The sequence below is a fragment of the Muntiacus reevesi genome, chromosome 1, assembly GCF_963930625.1.
Source record: "Muntiacus reevesi chromosome 1, mMunRee1.1, whole genome shotgun sequence".
NCBI lineage: Eukaryota > Metazoa > Chordata > Mammalia > Artiodactyla > Cervidae > Muntiacus > Muntiacus reevesi.
The window spans coordinates 148322019-148335553 of record NC_089249.1 but is presented as its reverse complement, the minus strand read 5'-3'; the positions used below and the strand labels follow the sequence as shown (position 1 = coordinate 148335553).

Sequence of the window (13535 nt, the reverse complement as noted above, 5' to 3'; positions counted from 1 at the left end):
TTTGGAAAACTCATCAGTGGTCACAGGCCTGGAAAAGGTCAGTTTTCATTCCAATTCCAAAGAAAGGCAATCCCAAAGAATGCTCAAACAACCGCACAATCGCACTCATCTCACACGATAGTAAAATAATGCTCAAAAGTCTCCAAGCCAGGCTTCAGCAATACGTGAACCAAGAACTTCCAGATGTTCAAGCTGGTTTCAGAAAAGGCAGAGGAACCAGAGATCAAATTGCCAACATTCACTGGATCATCGAAAAAGCAAGAGAGTTCCAGAAAAACATCTATTTCTGCTTTATTGACTATGCCAAATCCTTTGACTATGTGGATCACAATAAACTGTGGAAAATTCTGAAAGAAATGGGAATGCCAGACCACCTGACCTGCCTCTTGAGAAACCTGTATGCAGGTCAGGAAGCAACAGTTAGAACTGGACATGGAACAACAGGCTGGTTCCAAATAGGAAAAGGAGTACATCAAGGCTGTATACTGTCACCCTGCTTATTTAACTTCTATGCAGAGTACATCATGAGAAACACTGGGCTAAATGAAGCACAAGCTGGAATCAAGATTGCTGGGAGAAATATCAATAATCTCAGATATGCAGATGACACCACCCTTATGGCAGAAAGTGAAGAGGAACTAAAAAGCTTCTTGATGAAAGTGAAAGAGGAGAGTGAAAAAGTTGGCTTAAAGCTCAACATTCAGAAAACTAAGATCATGGCTTCCAGTCCCATCACTTCATGGCAAATAGATGGGGAAACAGTGGAAACAGTGTCAGACTTTATTTTGGGGGGCTCCAAAATCACTGCAGATGGTGACTGCAGCCATGAAATTAAAAGACACTTACTCCTTGGAAGGAAAGTTATGACCAACCTAGATAGCATATTAAAAAGCAGAGACATTACTTTGACAACAAAGGTCTGTCTAGTCAAGGCTATGGTTTTTCCAGTGGTCATGTATGGATGTGAGAGTTGGACTGTGAAGAAAGCTGAGCGCCGAAAAATTCATGCTTTTGAACTGTGGTATTGGAGAAGACTCTTGAGAGTCCCCTGGACTATAAGGAGATCCACCCAGTCCATCCTAAAGGAGATCAGTCCTGGGTGTTCATTGGAAGGACTGATGCTGAAGCTGAAACTCCAATACCTTGGCCACCTCATGGGAAGAGTTGACTCATTGGAAAAGACCCTGATGCTGGGAGGGGTTGGGGGCAGGAGGAGAAGGTGACAACAGAGGATGAGATGGCTGGATGGCATCACCGACTCGATGGACATGTGTTTGAGTAAACTCCAGGAGTTTGTGATGGACAGGGAGGCCTGGCGTGCTACAATTCATGGGGTCGCAAAAAGTTGGACACTGAGCGACTGAACTGAACTGAACTGAACTGAGGGTAAATACATAGCTCATTAACATAGCTTAAGAAAAACATTTCCATAAGAAAAACGCATTGGTTAGCTCAATGTTTGAGAAAAGTTAAGTTCAGGTAGAACCAGGTATGTGTTATGGCAACACAGAATTTTAAAAGAGACCTTTTAAAATTTGTATAGAGAAGGGGGAAAAAAATCTAACACTTGCAGCCTATTTCCTCTGTTTGGAGACCCCTGGACTTCCTACCAGTTACCTTCTATAGAGCAATCTAAAAATAGGCAAGTAGGGGGTTCTCTGTAGAGGTGGTTAAAGTTTAAGCTGAGGGATGAAGGATGATGAGGAGGGAGAAACCATGTGAAGAGCAGGGAGAGTGGAGAAGTTAGTACATGCTAGGAACCCCAGGGAAATGGCTTGTCAGGTTCAAGGACCTGCAGAATGGGAACAGAATGAGATCAGGGGATTGTTTCCTGAGAAGATGTCAGAAAGGTAGTCAGGGGCCAGGTCACAGAGGTCCTTTGGCACCTTCATGAGGAATTTGGATTTTAGTCTATGTGTAGTGAAAAACAAACAAAAATCACATGGAGTGTATTCTACAGGGCGGGTATTATCTGATTTCTCATTTAAAAATGTGCCTGTGCAGAGCAAAGATTGGAGGAAACTGAGTGGACCATCTCAGACTATAGGAGGCCAAGCAGTGATCTGAGTGACAGATAATGGTGTCTAAAATTAGGACGAGGCAGTCTAGATAGGCAGAGGGGAAGGTATTTGAGATAGATCTTGAAAGAAAAACCAACAGAAATTTCCAAAGGACTAGATATGGGTGTGAGGGGATGGAAGGAATTAAAGACCAGTGCTAGGTACCTGACTTGAGCTACCGTGTGTTAGGGTGGTTCCAATTACTGATGTGGGTAAAACTGAGAGAGGAACAGGTTAAAAGAAGAAAATTAAGAGTTTAAACTTGGAACCATTAAGTTCACCATGCCTGAGAGGCACTAGTGGAGATATAAAATGGGACAATTGGGTAAACAAGACAGATTTCCAAGCTTGAAGATCTCAATCTAGAGGCATTACCACAGATGGTATGAGAAGCCCAGGAAATGGATCCCACTTTCTCAAAAATGAGAAAAACAAAAAGGCAAGACTGTACCCTGAAGGAGTCTAGTGTTCAGAGACATCAAAGAGAACTGGGAGCAAGGAAGTTTGGTGCTGGAGAAGTCCAAGAGAAGAAATATTTCAAGAAGGAAATGCTGGTTAACACAGGGCAATTAAGACCAAGCCAGAAAGCTTTCCACTGGATTTAGCAACATGGAGGTCACTGGAGACTCAGCACTTTGAAAGTCAAATTTTCAATACTTGTTTCATGAGGTAAATTTCCATGTAACTGAATGGGAGTGTCTCAAGGTTGTATAATTAGTGACAATCAGTCCTGAATATAAGCAGAGCCAATTTATTAGGATGACCCACTGGAACTAATCGGTGTTGGGCTTTCTGATCTTCTCACCTGGGATGGGTAGCTAATTAATTATTCTGTGATCTACATTGCTGAGATGGCCACATTCAATTCCCAGTTTCAGGACTTTTGCCCAGTATGTCACCCTATCTAAATAGGCAGGCAGGAAGCATATCACTAGTCTCTGGCACTCCACAGAGTGGGCAGTCAATATGTTTTTGATGAAGATGAAGAGGTTTGATGAGCATGTCTGGGGTTGAGACAGTTATAGAGAAGAAACTAGCATGTATGTCAGGCTGATGCTTAGTGCTTTGCATATGTAATCTTATTCCCATATGCAAAACAGTCTCACAAGTTTTTACGATCTCTGATTTTCAGCTTTAAATAGCAGAATCTGGATTATATACATCTTTGGTATACTCTAAACCCCTTTCTGTTACATCAGTATTTCTTCAACTGTGTTGTATGGTCTTATTACATGAAAAAGAAAAATTACCTATGGTCAAAAATTGGGTAACTGCTGGATTAAGTAAATTCTTAAATTCTTAAATTCTTGCAGAACTTCTCAGAGCCTTTAAAGTACTACTGGACATTTAAATCTCCAAGAGCAGTATGTTGTATGCAATTTATCCAAATCTATCTGACCAGGTAACTTTGCTTCTTTTCCTTTTCCACCTCTTGTGCATAATTCAGGAAGCGGTCCTCCACAGAGCACCCTGTGCAGAGTGGAAGGACCCCTGCACAAACCACTCTCTTTCCTTGTGCTGATTCTACAGGTGAAAAACTTAAAAGCCTCTCTGGGTTCTGCTCAGCATGGCACAGCAAGGTAGATGCCAACTAAAGACTAGAATCAAAGACTCCATTTTCAGTAGCTTGGAGACGCTTTCAAACTATTTGCCAAGATTTACTAGGCCACAGATTTATTAAATGTTCCTTAAGTAATTGAAAAATTGATACAGCTCTTTTGGAAAGCCATTTGGCCCTATGTGTCATAAACTTTAAAACCATGTGTATCCTTCAATTTAGCCATCCTATTCCACAGGATGTATCTTCAGTAAATAACTTAGAATACAGAAAAACTGGGTGCTCAATACTCTAATTGTTTAATGTTAGTGGAATGGAACAATGTGCAGTCATCATAAAAATTTATATTTCTCTTATAATATTAAATGGAAAGATCAACATACAAAAATGTAGTAGTATGACCTCAACTATTTTATGGAAATAAAGAAGGAAAGGAAACAGAATTAATGGTGGTGGAAAGTTGGACAATTTCTTTCTTTTATAATCTTTTCTATGTTATCTTAAGGAGAATGCATGACTTTCAAAATCTATAAAAAATAAACTACATTAAAAAATTCATTGGCATGTTAAGAGAAAATGCCAGTCATATTGATATTGGCTAAAAGGTTGGAGCCCTGTAACGACTAATGAATGGTCCTTGCATACCTTTTGTAGCCTTGCTTCAGTGATAGCATGACTGTGTGTGCCTCTGTCTAGACATCATGTCACAAAGCTTTTAAAACTACAGCAACACAGCACTGCTCTGTCTAAGCTTTTGCTTCCATCCATTAATACTGTTTCCTTCCATTTTGACATCATAATGCAGTCTCTGTGGGCTTACAATGACATTATCTTGACAGTTCTACAGTGAGACGCAGAACTAATGCTGTAGTTCTTTTCTGCTCCCAAACCTCTGCCCTTGTAACTACTCTCCCATCTTTTGGTGATTAGAACCCTTGCTTTTCTCCATGTTTCTATGCTTCAGACTTTTAATATTAGGACAATCTATCAGAAAAATAACATATGGACCAAACCTTGAGCCATCTGAATGTCTAGACACCAGGGTTATTTAATTAGATTCTAACTGGAAATTAGGTTCAAATAAATTTCTAAAGAATGTCCTTCTATTTTCCATAAACTGGTTTCATTCTTTCCATCCCCTTTAATTCTCCTTCCTTCCCTCCCTCCCTCCTTCCTCTCCCTCCCTCTCCTTCTCTCTTTCTCCCTTTCTTCGTTTCTTTACTTTCCTAAATATTTACTGAGCAGCTTCCCTGGGTCTGGCACCGTGATAAGTGCTGGGAGTTCAGTAGCAAACACGCGAACAGTATAAGTACTCACATACAGTTTGTGATCTGGTGGAGATGGCAGAAACTATACAAACATTTTAAGTGTGCTGTTTTGAGACAAAAATGTGCAGAGATTGACCAAATCATGTGAAGAGAGATATCTCATCAGTCAGAGTATTGAGGAATGTTTTCCTAAGGAACTGATGTTTATGATGAGGCTGAAGATACCTAGGAATTAACCAGGAGAAAGATACTTGGATTCTTTCAAGACTGGGCTTCATGGGTGGGTGTGATCAATGGAACAGTGGGGTCCAGGAGTTCAGGACATGATTACAATTTTAAAATGATGGATCATGAAATCAAAACTGATTGTGAAGGAAAATGAAAATAGGGGAGGTCTTATTGCTAGAGAGAAAGCTTAGGAGTCAATGGAGGCCCCAGTGAGGTCCAAGAAAAGTTCATGGGAATCCTTGAGTAAACAGAGATACAAGGAAAAGAGCCTGTGGAGTGCCAGATAACTTCATAGGTGACCCATGAATTAGTTATTTGGAAGGGAATCTGTTTCAGAGAGCAGAAGTCCAGGATGAAATCATGGACAATAATGGAACAAAGAGTCACTCAAGAGAAAGAGAAGGAACAACTGAGAGCAGAGAGCATTGAGTGGTTCATTCATAGCGATGCTGAGGTCTCCCAGGGTGATGAGAGGAACCGGAATAGAGAGGAAGATGATAGGCTGAACACTAAAGTTTTCTTTGAAGGGATGATAGAGCTGGTGTTCTATACTAACATCATTTTATAAATCAGAGTTTCTCAAAGTGTGGTCTGCAGGCTGTAAGCAGTCCCCAAGATCTTATGAGGGCAGTATCTGGGAATTCAAAACAATTTCACAATAATACTTAGACATTATTTTCTCTTTTCACTGTGTTCATGTTTGCCCTGATGGTGTAAAATTACTGTGGCCTTGACACAAGTCAAGGCGGTGACGTCAAACTTATAGGAAAGAAGTTTTTCACTTAGAAAATTCCTTAAAACAGTTAAAATTGTTAATTTTATTAAAACTCAATCTTTGAAAACTTGTTATTTAACTATTATTTGTGGCCAAATGGAAAGGATGCATATAGAACTTCTACAGTACCTGAGTATGAGGACTGTCTTGAGAAAAAGCAACTGTTTGAGTTAAGTCAATGTTGATGTCTTTTTCCTGGAACATTGTTTTTACTTGACAAAATCACTGCTAGACAAACTACTGTTATTAGACTAAGATAATTGGGAGACATTGTCTCAAAAGTGAGCAGAGGGCCTATTACTTCCAGGAAAACAGAGAGCATTATTTGTTACCAATGACAAAATTTGGGCTTTCAAATGAAAATTAAAATTTGGGAAAACATATTTACTACTATGAGCCTGAGATCACTGTTAATATTAATAAATCTGACTTTTAAATATTTTATATTGAAATATGTGAATATTTTTAAGATACATACACTCGGGGAGCCATTATTTTCTCAATTTCCAAGGTTTACTGTTATAAAAATTATGTATGGATGTTGTTGTTGTTTACTTGCTAAGTCATGCCTGACTCTTTTGAGACTCAGTGGACTGTGGCCCACCCGACTCCCCTGTTCACGGGATTTCCCAGGCAAGAATACTGGAGTGGGTTGCCATTTCCTTCTCCAGGGGATCTTCCCCACCCAGGAACTGAACACATATTTCCTGCACTGGCAGGTGAATTCTTTACCACTGAACCACCAGGGAAGTCCATGCATGGGTACTGGATCCATTTAAAGCATACACAGACCCATGAGTTTTAATGTAACAGAGAATTAAAAAATTCACTGATAGGCTTTCAGATTATAACTACAACTAACATTTAAGAAATTACTGCTTTTAAAGTGTTGGTGTAACATCAAAGAACATCCACAATTATCTGAGAAGACTATTAAAACACTCCTCAACTACATTATTTTTTCAACTACATAACTGTATGATGCTGGAGTTTCTTCATAGATTTCAATTAAAGCAACATATTCAATGAAGAAGCAGAGGTGAGAGCCTAGCTGCTTCCTATAAACCAGACATCAAAGAGATTTGCAAAAACATAAAACATAACACTTTTCAATAATTATTTTTCTTGGAAATTGATTTTTAAATAAACATACATGGTAACATGTAACAATTTCACAGTGATTTTAAATGGGAAAATAAACACTTCAAAATGTCTCAGTTTTTATTTTATTTTCCAGTTTTGATCTTTAATTCTGTGACTATCAGTAGATCTAGTCTCCTTAAATAAAAGCTTTTCAGAGTCCTCATAGTATGTTAGTGTATAAAGGGTTCCTAGGGTCAAAGTTTGAGAACCAATGATAAATGTGAACACTACTTTCCTGAGGATCCTAGGGCTTCCTGTCTCAGGTTGCAGCCTAGGGGGGCATCATTCATTACAAGGACCAGCTCATGGCATAATCAGACTGAGTTTTGAGGCACTACAGCATCATCCTTGCATATGGTAGAGGCACAATATATTTTTAGTCTTTATTTCTTAAAACTGTGATTGAATGAAGGGAAAACATCCACAGCTATTTTTCTTATTTGCTTAAATTTTACATCTCAAAATTGATGCATGGAAATGAAAAGAGTTCTGGGGATGGAAGTTGGTGATGGTTGTACAACAATATGAATGTACTCATTGCCACTGAACTATGCACTTAAAAACGATTATGGTAAAGTGTAAGTTTTATGTTATGTACATTTTACCACAATAAAATATTGGGATAAAAAGAGCTATATATCTTTTGTTTTAAAAACAGCATATGAAATTTTTAAGAAGGATGATAAAATTAATCAAGTATTGGAAATACTCCTGCAGCCCAGGGTTCCAAGTAAGAAAAATTGTGCCTTTATGAATGTTCCTCTCATTTCCTTGCTCTATCCCCACTCTTACTTCCAGATAATTTGAAGGTTAAGGGAATATATATTGTGATATTGTTTCATGTTCTATGGCTACAAGTACCCAGATGCCCAAATCAATGGGCAACCGGTACAAATTAAAATAAAATTAAGCATCTGTTCAGCCATAAAAAGAGGAAAATCCTGCCGTTTGTGACAACATAAATGAACCTGGAGTACATTATGCTAAGTGAAATAAGCCAGGCAGAAAAAAGGCAATACTGCATGATCTCAGGTGGGAATCTAAAGAAAAGTCTAACTCATAGAACCAGAGATAGAATAGAGGGGCTTGGGGCAAGAACAACATGGGCAGAGATTGGTCACAGGATATAAACTTTTTGTCATAGTGATAGCTTACCGTGAACATGTCAGATTCATGATCCCCAAAGAAGATTTAGCTTTGGGATCAGGGACCAGGCTTGATCACTCAAGAGCTTTTGTGTAGCTGCGTTTTATTAAAGTGAAAAAGGAACAGCAAAAGCTTCTGACATAGATATCAGAAGGGGGAAGAGAGTGCCCCCCTCACTAGTCTAAGCAAGGGAGTTATATACTTTTTAACTAGTTATTACAGTAAATCAAAAGAAAGTCTCAAGGTTGTAAAGATCTTACTAGACCCACTCCCATAATTTACATTTTAAGATAACAGGATTAGCCGGAAGGTTTTCAGGAAGGAGAAACTATCCTCAAACAGGATACACATTGTTGTTATCTAATCCTTAGTAGAGTTTAAACTGAGTTGTTTGTTGTGTAATCATCAGAAAAAAACTTTGTGACTAAGACTAAGAAATGTAAAGAGGAAAAAAAAAAAGATGTTTGTCTTTTCCTCCTCCTTGAGAATTCCAGACCCCTATCTCCACTTCGAGAGCCCCAGACCACTTTCTCCTGCTCAGGGACCCCAGACTTCTTATCAGCCTGCCTAGGAATTGACTCTCTCAATAGGATGAGAAGTTCCGGGATTCTAGTGTGCAGCATGGTGACTAGAGTGAGTAATAGCATAGTGTACACTTGGAATTTGCCAAGAGAGTAAGTCTGAAATGTCTTAGCACACAACAAAAGGAAAAAAGGTAATTACGGGAGATGAGGTATGTGTTTCCCTTGACTGTGATAATCATGTCAAAATGTATATGTATACCAAACTATCACGTCAGTCATCTTAGATATACCATACAATTTTTTCTTATCAATTATGCCTCAATAAAGCTGGGGAAAAATTCAGCATCTGTTTTCATATTATTAAGATGCCATCATATTAAAACACCTTTTCACATTTATAATTACAGAAATTGAAATGATCATGATAAAAAATGAAAAACTGAATCGAGGTCTTTTGTCTCTAGGAGAGTCAGTCGGGCTGTTGAGAATTTCACCCCCGCAGCTGTTTCCTGTCAGTTGGACAGCTGGGCCGAGTGGACAGACTGCTTTCCATGCCAGGACAAAAAGGTGAGACAGTAATGCCCAATTCTGGAGCATTTAGCATTTGGATTGTGCAGTATGCATTCAAATGGGGATAAGCAGTTGGCACTGTAAATCTAGAAGTCTGGGGAGAAAATGGGTCTAGAAATAGGTATTCAGAAGCCATACACACATGACGGTGGAACATATTTCTGCTTCTTCTGATTTTGTTTGTAAGGCATTTGGATGAGGCGTCACAGACATGCATGTTATGGCTTAGATGGAAAAAAGTAGCCTTCCGGACATGGGCACACTGATCCCCACTGGCCTCTCTGGGTCCTGGCCAACCTACTGCCCTCTAGTGAGAGTCATCTGGAGGGACCAATGACTTGAGAACAAAATGCCAAGCTGTCCATGACCTATGGAAAACTGAGATAAACCAAAGCATGCCACACAGGGTGTTTCTGAGGATTTCACTTTCGTGCACTGAAAAAGGCTGACATGCCCAATGAACAGATGTATATCTATCTTGCCCACATAAGTGGTTTTAATTGGTCCAAAATGATTGCTAAACTCAGTAGCATAAGGGGGATGTTGGGAGCACTCTGCTCTGGCAGGGAGAAGTATTATAGCTCTGTCTTTGTTCAGAATCACTGGCCTATCATGATAATAAGAAGACTAACTTCTATTCTGTTTTCTTAGTATTTTAAAATCTCTGCAGATAACACACACCTTCACTGGGTGCAGCCCCTTACATGCTACACCACTGCCTGAGCCTTGTATACTAGCCTATTGCTGTCAAGCCTGTGTTTCAGCTTTGACTGAACAGCTTAGATTCTGGTTTGCACCTTATTTGCTGTGTTACTTTGGACATATCTATTACCTTCTCTGTGCCTCTGATTGCTAATCTATAAGTGAAAGTAGGAACAGTATGTACATCACAGAGTTTTTGAGAACATTAAATGAATAATGCATACAAAAGCGCTTTTCATGGCATCTGGCACACAGTAAAAGTGAAAGTCGCTCAGTTGTGTCTGATGCTTTGTGACCCCAAGGACTATACAGTCCATGGAATTCTCCAGGCCAGAATACTGGAGGGGGTAGCTGTTCTCTTCTCCAGAGGATCTTCCCAACCCAGAGATCAACCCCAGGTCTCCCACATTGCAGAAGGGTTCTTTACTGGCTGAGTCACCAGGGCAAAGAGTAAGTGTTCACTAAATGTGAGCAGTTTCACTTCCTTTCTGTGCCCTCCTCTCTACCCCTCCTCCTTCTGCCTTGAATCAAGCCCTCCTTTTTCCTCATTTGACCTCTCACAGAGTCTGCTGATGGCTCCCCTGCCTCCAACCCCCTCCTCAGAGAGATAGGAAAGTGCTCTGGGAAGATTTGATGACACTGGTGGAAACACCATTTGGACATAGTTTGTTCGACTTTGAAGGCTTAAATTTATGATCTTGCCTCTCCCACCTCTGGGATATGCCAAAGAATTCTAGGAATTCCGGTTTGAAAATACCTGGCCCCCAATTCTCATTCTGCTTTGACATTCTGGATCAATTTTCTGAATCTGCTGTGATAAATGCCACAAACTGGGTGGCTTAGAACAACAGAAATGTATTCTCTCACAGTTCTGGAGACCAGAAGCCTGCAGTCAGGGGTCAGTAGAGGCAGTCTCTCTCCGAAAGCTCCAGAGGAGAAGTTGTTCTTTGCATCTTCCAGTTTCTGGGGGCTGCTCCTCTGTCTGCATCACTCCCTCCCTCTGTGCATTTCCCTCATGTGTATAAGTGATATGCCCCTCTGCCTTCCTCTTACAAGGACACTGTGATGGCATTCAGAGTCCGCCTGGATAATCCAGAGTAATTTCTTCAAATTAATGAAGTCTGCAAAGATCCTTTTCCCAAATAAGGTGACATTTACAACTTTCAAGGATTAGGACTTGATTTCTTTGCGTGGCCATTATTCAACCTATTATACATTGAAATAACATCCTAAAGCTACATTTTTCTCTTGTGTTACAGTTTAGATAGTAGATAGCACATATGAATAACTTACAGTTTACATCAGCATTGATTACTTTCTTAGGGATTCAAAAAGTCCTGTCTTTAAGGTAATTCTTAAAATGATTCTGTTAACTATTTAATTGAAAGGCCACCTGAGTTTCTTTTTATTAACATGTTTCTTCCTCTCAAAATCTCCCAAAGATGTGCATTTCTGAAAAGAAACATTGTCTACTAGGTAGAAAAGAAAATCATGTCTTAATGATACCAACCATTGGCAATGGCACGGAGAAGTCCCTGGGGAGTATCCTTATCAACCTGTCTGCAATACAATGTCTCCATTATTTGATAACAACCTAGATACTAGGGAGTGGGTGGGAATGAACCTGATGCCTGCACCATCATTCCAAGTATAGAAACCACAGGAAGGATGTTAATGACAGTAATAGTGGCCATTTATTAAATAATTTCTGTAGACCAAGGACTGTCCTAATGCTTTAAATAAATCATCTTTTTATTTGACTTTGGCAGCCAGTAGTGGGTGATAGACAGATGGACACCGTCCTCCCCTTTGCTTAGGTTGTCCATTAAGAATGCAGCAGAGCCTCAATTTAAAGTCTGGCCAGTCTGATTCCAAAATGCCCATGAATCTGAACCGTATGCCTCTCCTGGAGCCACGGACAGTAGTGAGTGATATTAGTGGTTACCCAATCCAATAGCTTCTCAGTCATAATCGTTCCAGAGTAGTCCAACAGCTACAAGGATGATGACAAAGTTGATAGCTCTTATTACTGCGCACACACCAGAATGGAACAGAGAGCCGATGTCTTTACCTGTGTGATCACTGATCTTTAGAACACTCTCAGCTCTCTCTCATCTTACAGATGAGAACACCAAGGATCAGAGGAATTAAGGACTTTATCCAGTGACATCCATTGGATGTACATCCACATACACTGTGAATTGCAGAACTGGAATTCTAACCCTGTTTAAGATGGGATCATTAATAGAATGTAACCTCCTGGACTTGTGAGAATTAAGTGAGATAAATAATGTAGAGGGATTTCCCTGGTGATCCAGTGGCTAAGATTCCACACTCCCAGTGCATGGGGCCCAGGTTTGATTCCTGGTCAGGGAATGAGATGGCTTCTCAGGTGGTGCTAGAACTTGCCTGCCAATGTAGGAAACATAAGAGATGTAGGTTCAACCCCTGGGTGAAGAACATCCCCTGGAGGAGGCATGGCAACCCACTTCAGTATTCATGCCTGGAGAATCCTATGGACAGAGGAGACTGGTGGGCTATAGCCCACAGGGCCACAAAGAGTTGGTCATGACTGAAGTGATTTAGCCCTCATGCATGCACACAGGGAACTAGATCCCACATGCCACAAACTGAGAGCTTGCATGCCTCAACTAAAGATCTCATATGCTGCAACTGAGACCAGGAACAGGCAAACAAATAAATAATAATATTTTTAAAAAGAATGTATACTATTTACTCAATAGTAAGCACATCATCATCATCAACACATTAGTAACTGCAGGTCTCATAACTGATGAAAGTTTTTTGAGGGCAAGAAAGAGAAGAGAACTGGCTCTATATTGCTATGACAAGCTCTCTTGTATTTACTGCATTGTGGAACAAGAATGTGGGTAGACACTGAAAATATCTTCATATTCCCACACTGACCATTAATTATACTCTCTTCCCACCAAGTTTACAAATCTGCCATCGCTGTTATTAACTGACAGGCACAAAAGGCAGATGGACCGGTTGGAGCCTCACTTCTTTTTGCTACAACTGCCTCTTTGCTAAGGAGCAGTCATGTAGGCAGAAGTGAGCAAGATGAAAGAGAGGGGAAGTCACATTGTTTTGCACTCATCCCTGGAAGTATCTGGAAAAGGCTGCATTGATAATGATAATGATGTAGAAACCATTTCTGCTTATTAAGCACCAATGATATGCCAGGTACAAGGCTACATGGTCTCAGACCTCGCTTAGCTCTCACAAAACCCTTTTGAGCTAAGGTATCATCACAAGCACTTTACATATTAGACAACAGATGCTCAGAAAAGATAAGTGACTTGCTCGTGGGCAGTTGGTAAGTGAATCTGGGGTTTTAACCCAAGTAGGTCTGCTGCTACTGCTGCTGCTGCTAAGTCGTGTCAGTCGTGTCCGACTGTGTGTGGCTCCATAGACGGCAGCCCACCAGGCTCCTCTGTCTAATTTGGGGCTGATTTCATGCCCATGCTCTTCCAACTATAGGACACAGGTGGAGGAATCATTAGTGATTATGATTAGTGAAGTAAACTAGGTCAACCA

The 13535-nt window shown here is 40.2% G+C and overlaps 1 protein-coding gene across 1 annotated transcript in view; it reads left to right on the top strand.

The window, feature by feature from the left end:
• The window catches only part of C8A (complement C8 alpha chain), a 68555-nt gene that overhangs the window by 7487 nt on the left and 47533 nt on the right, over window positions 1-13535 (top strand). The window contains exon 2 of the mRNA XM_065928955.1: window positions 9167-9269. Within this exon, the coding sequence (XP_065785027.1) occupies window positions 9167-9269 (103 nt within the window). The remainder of the gene's footprint in view (window positions 1-9166; window positions 9270-13535) is intronic.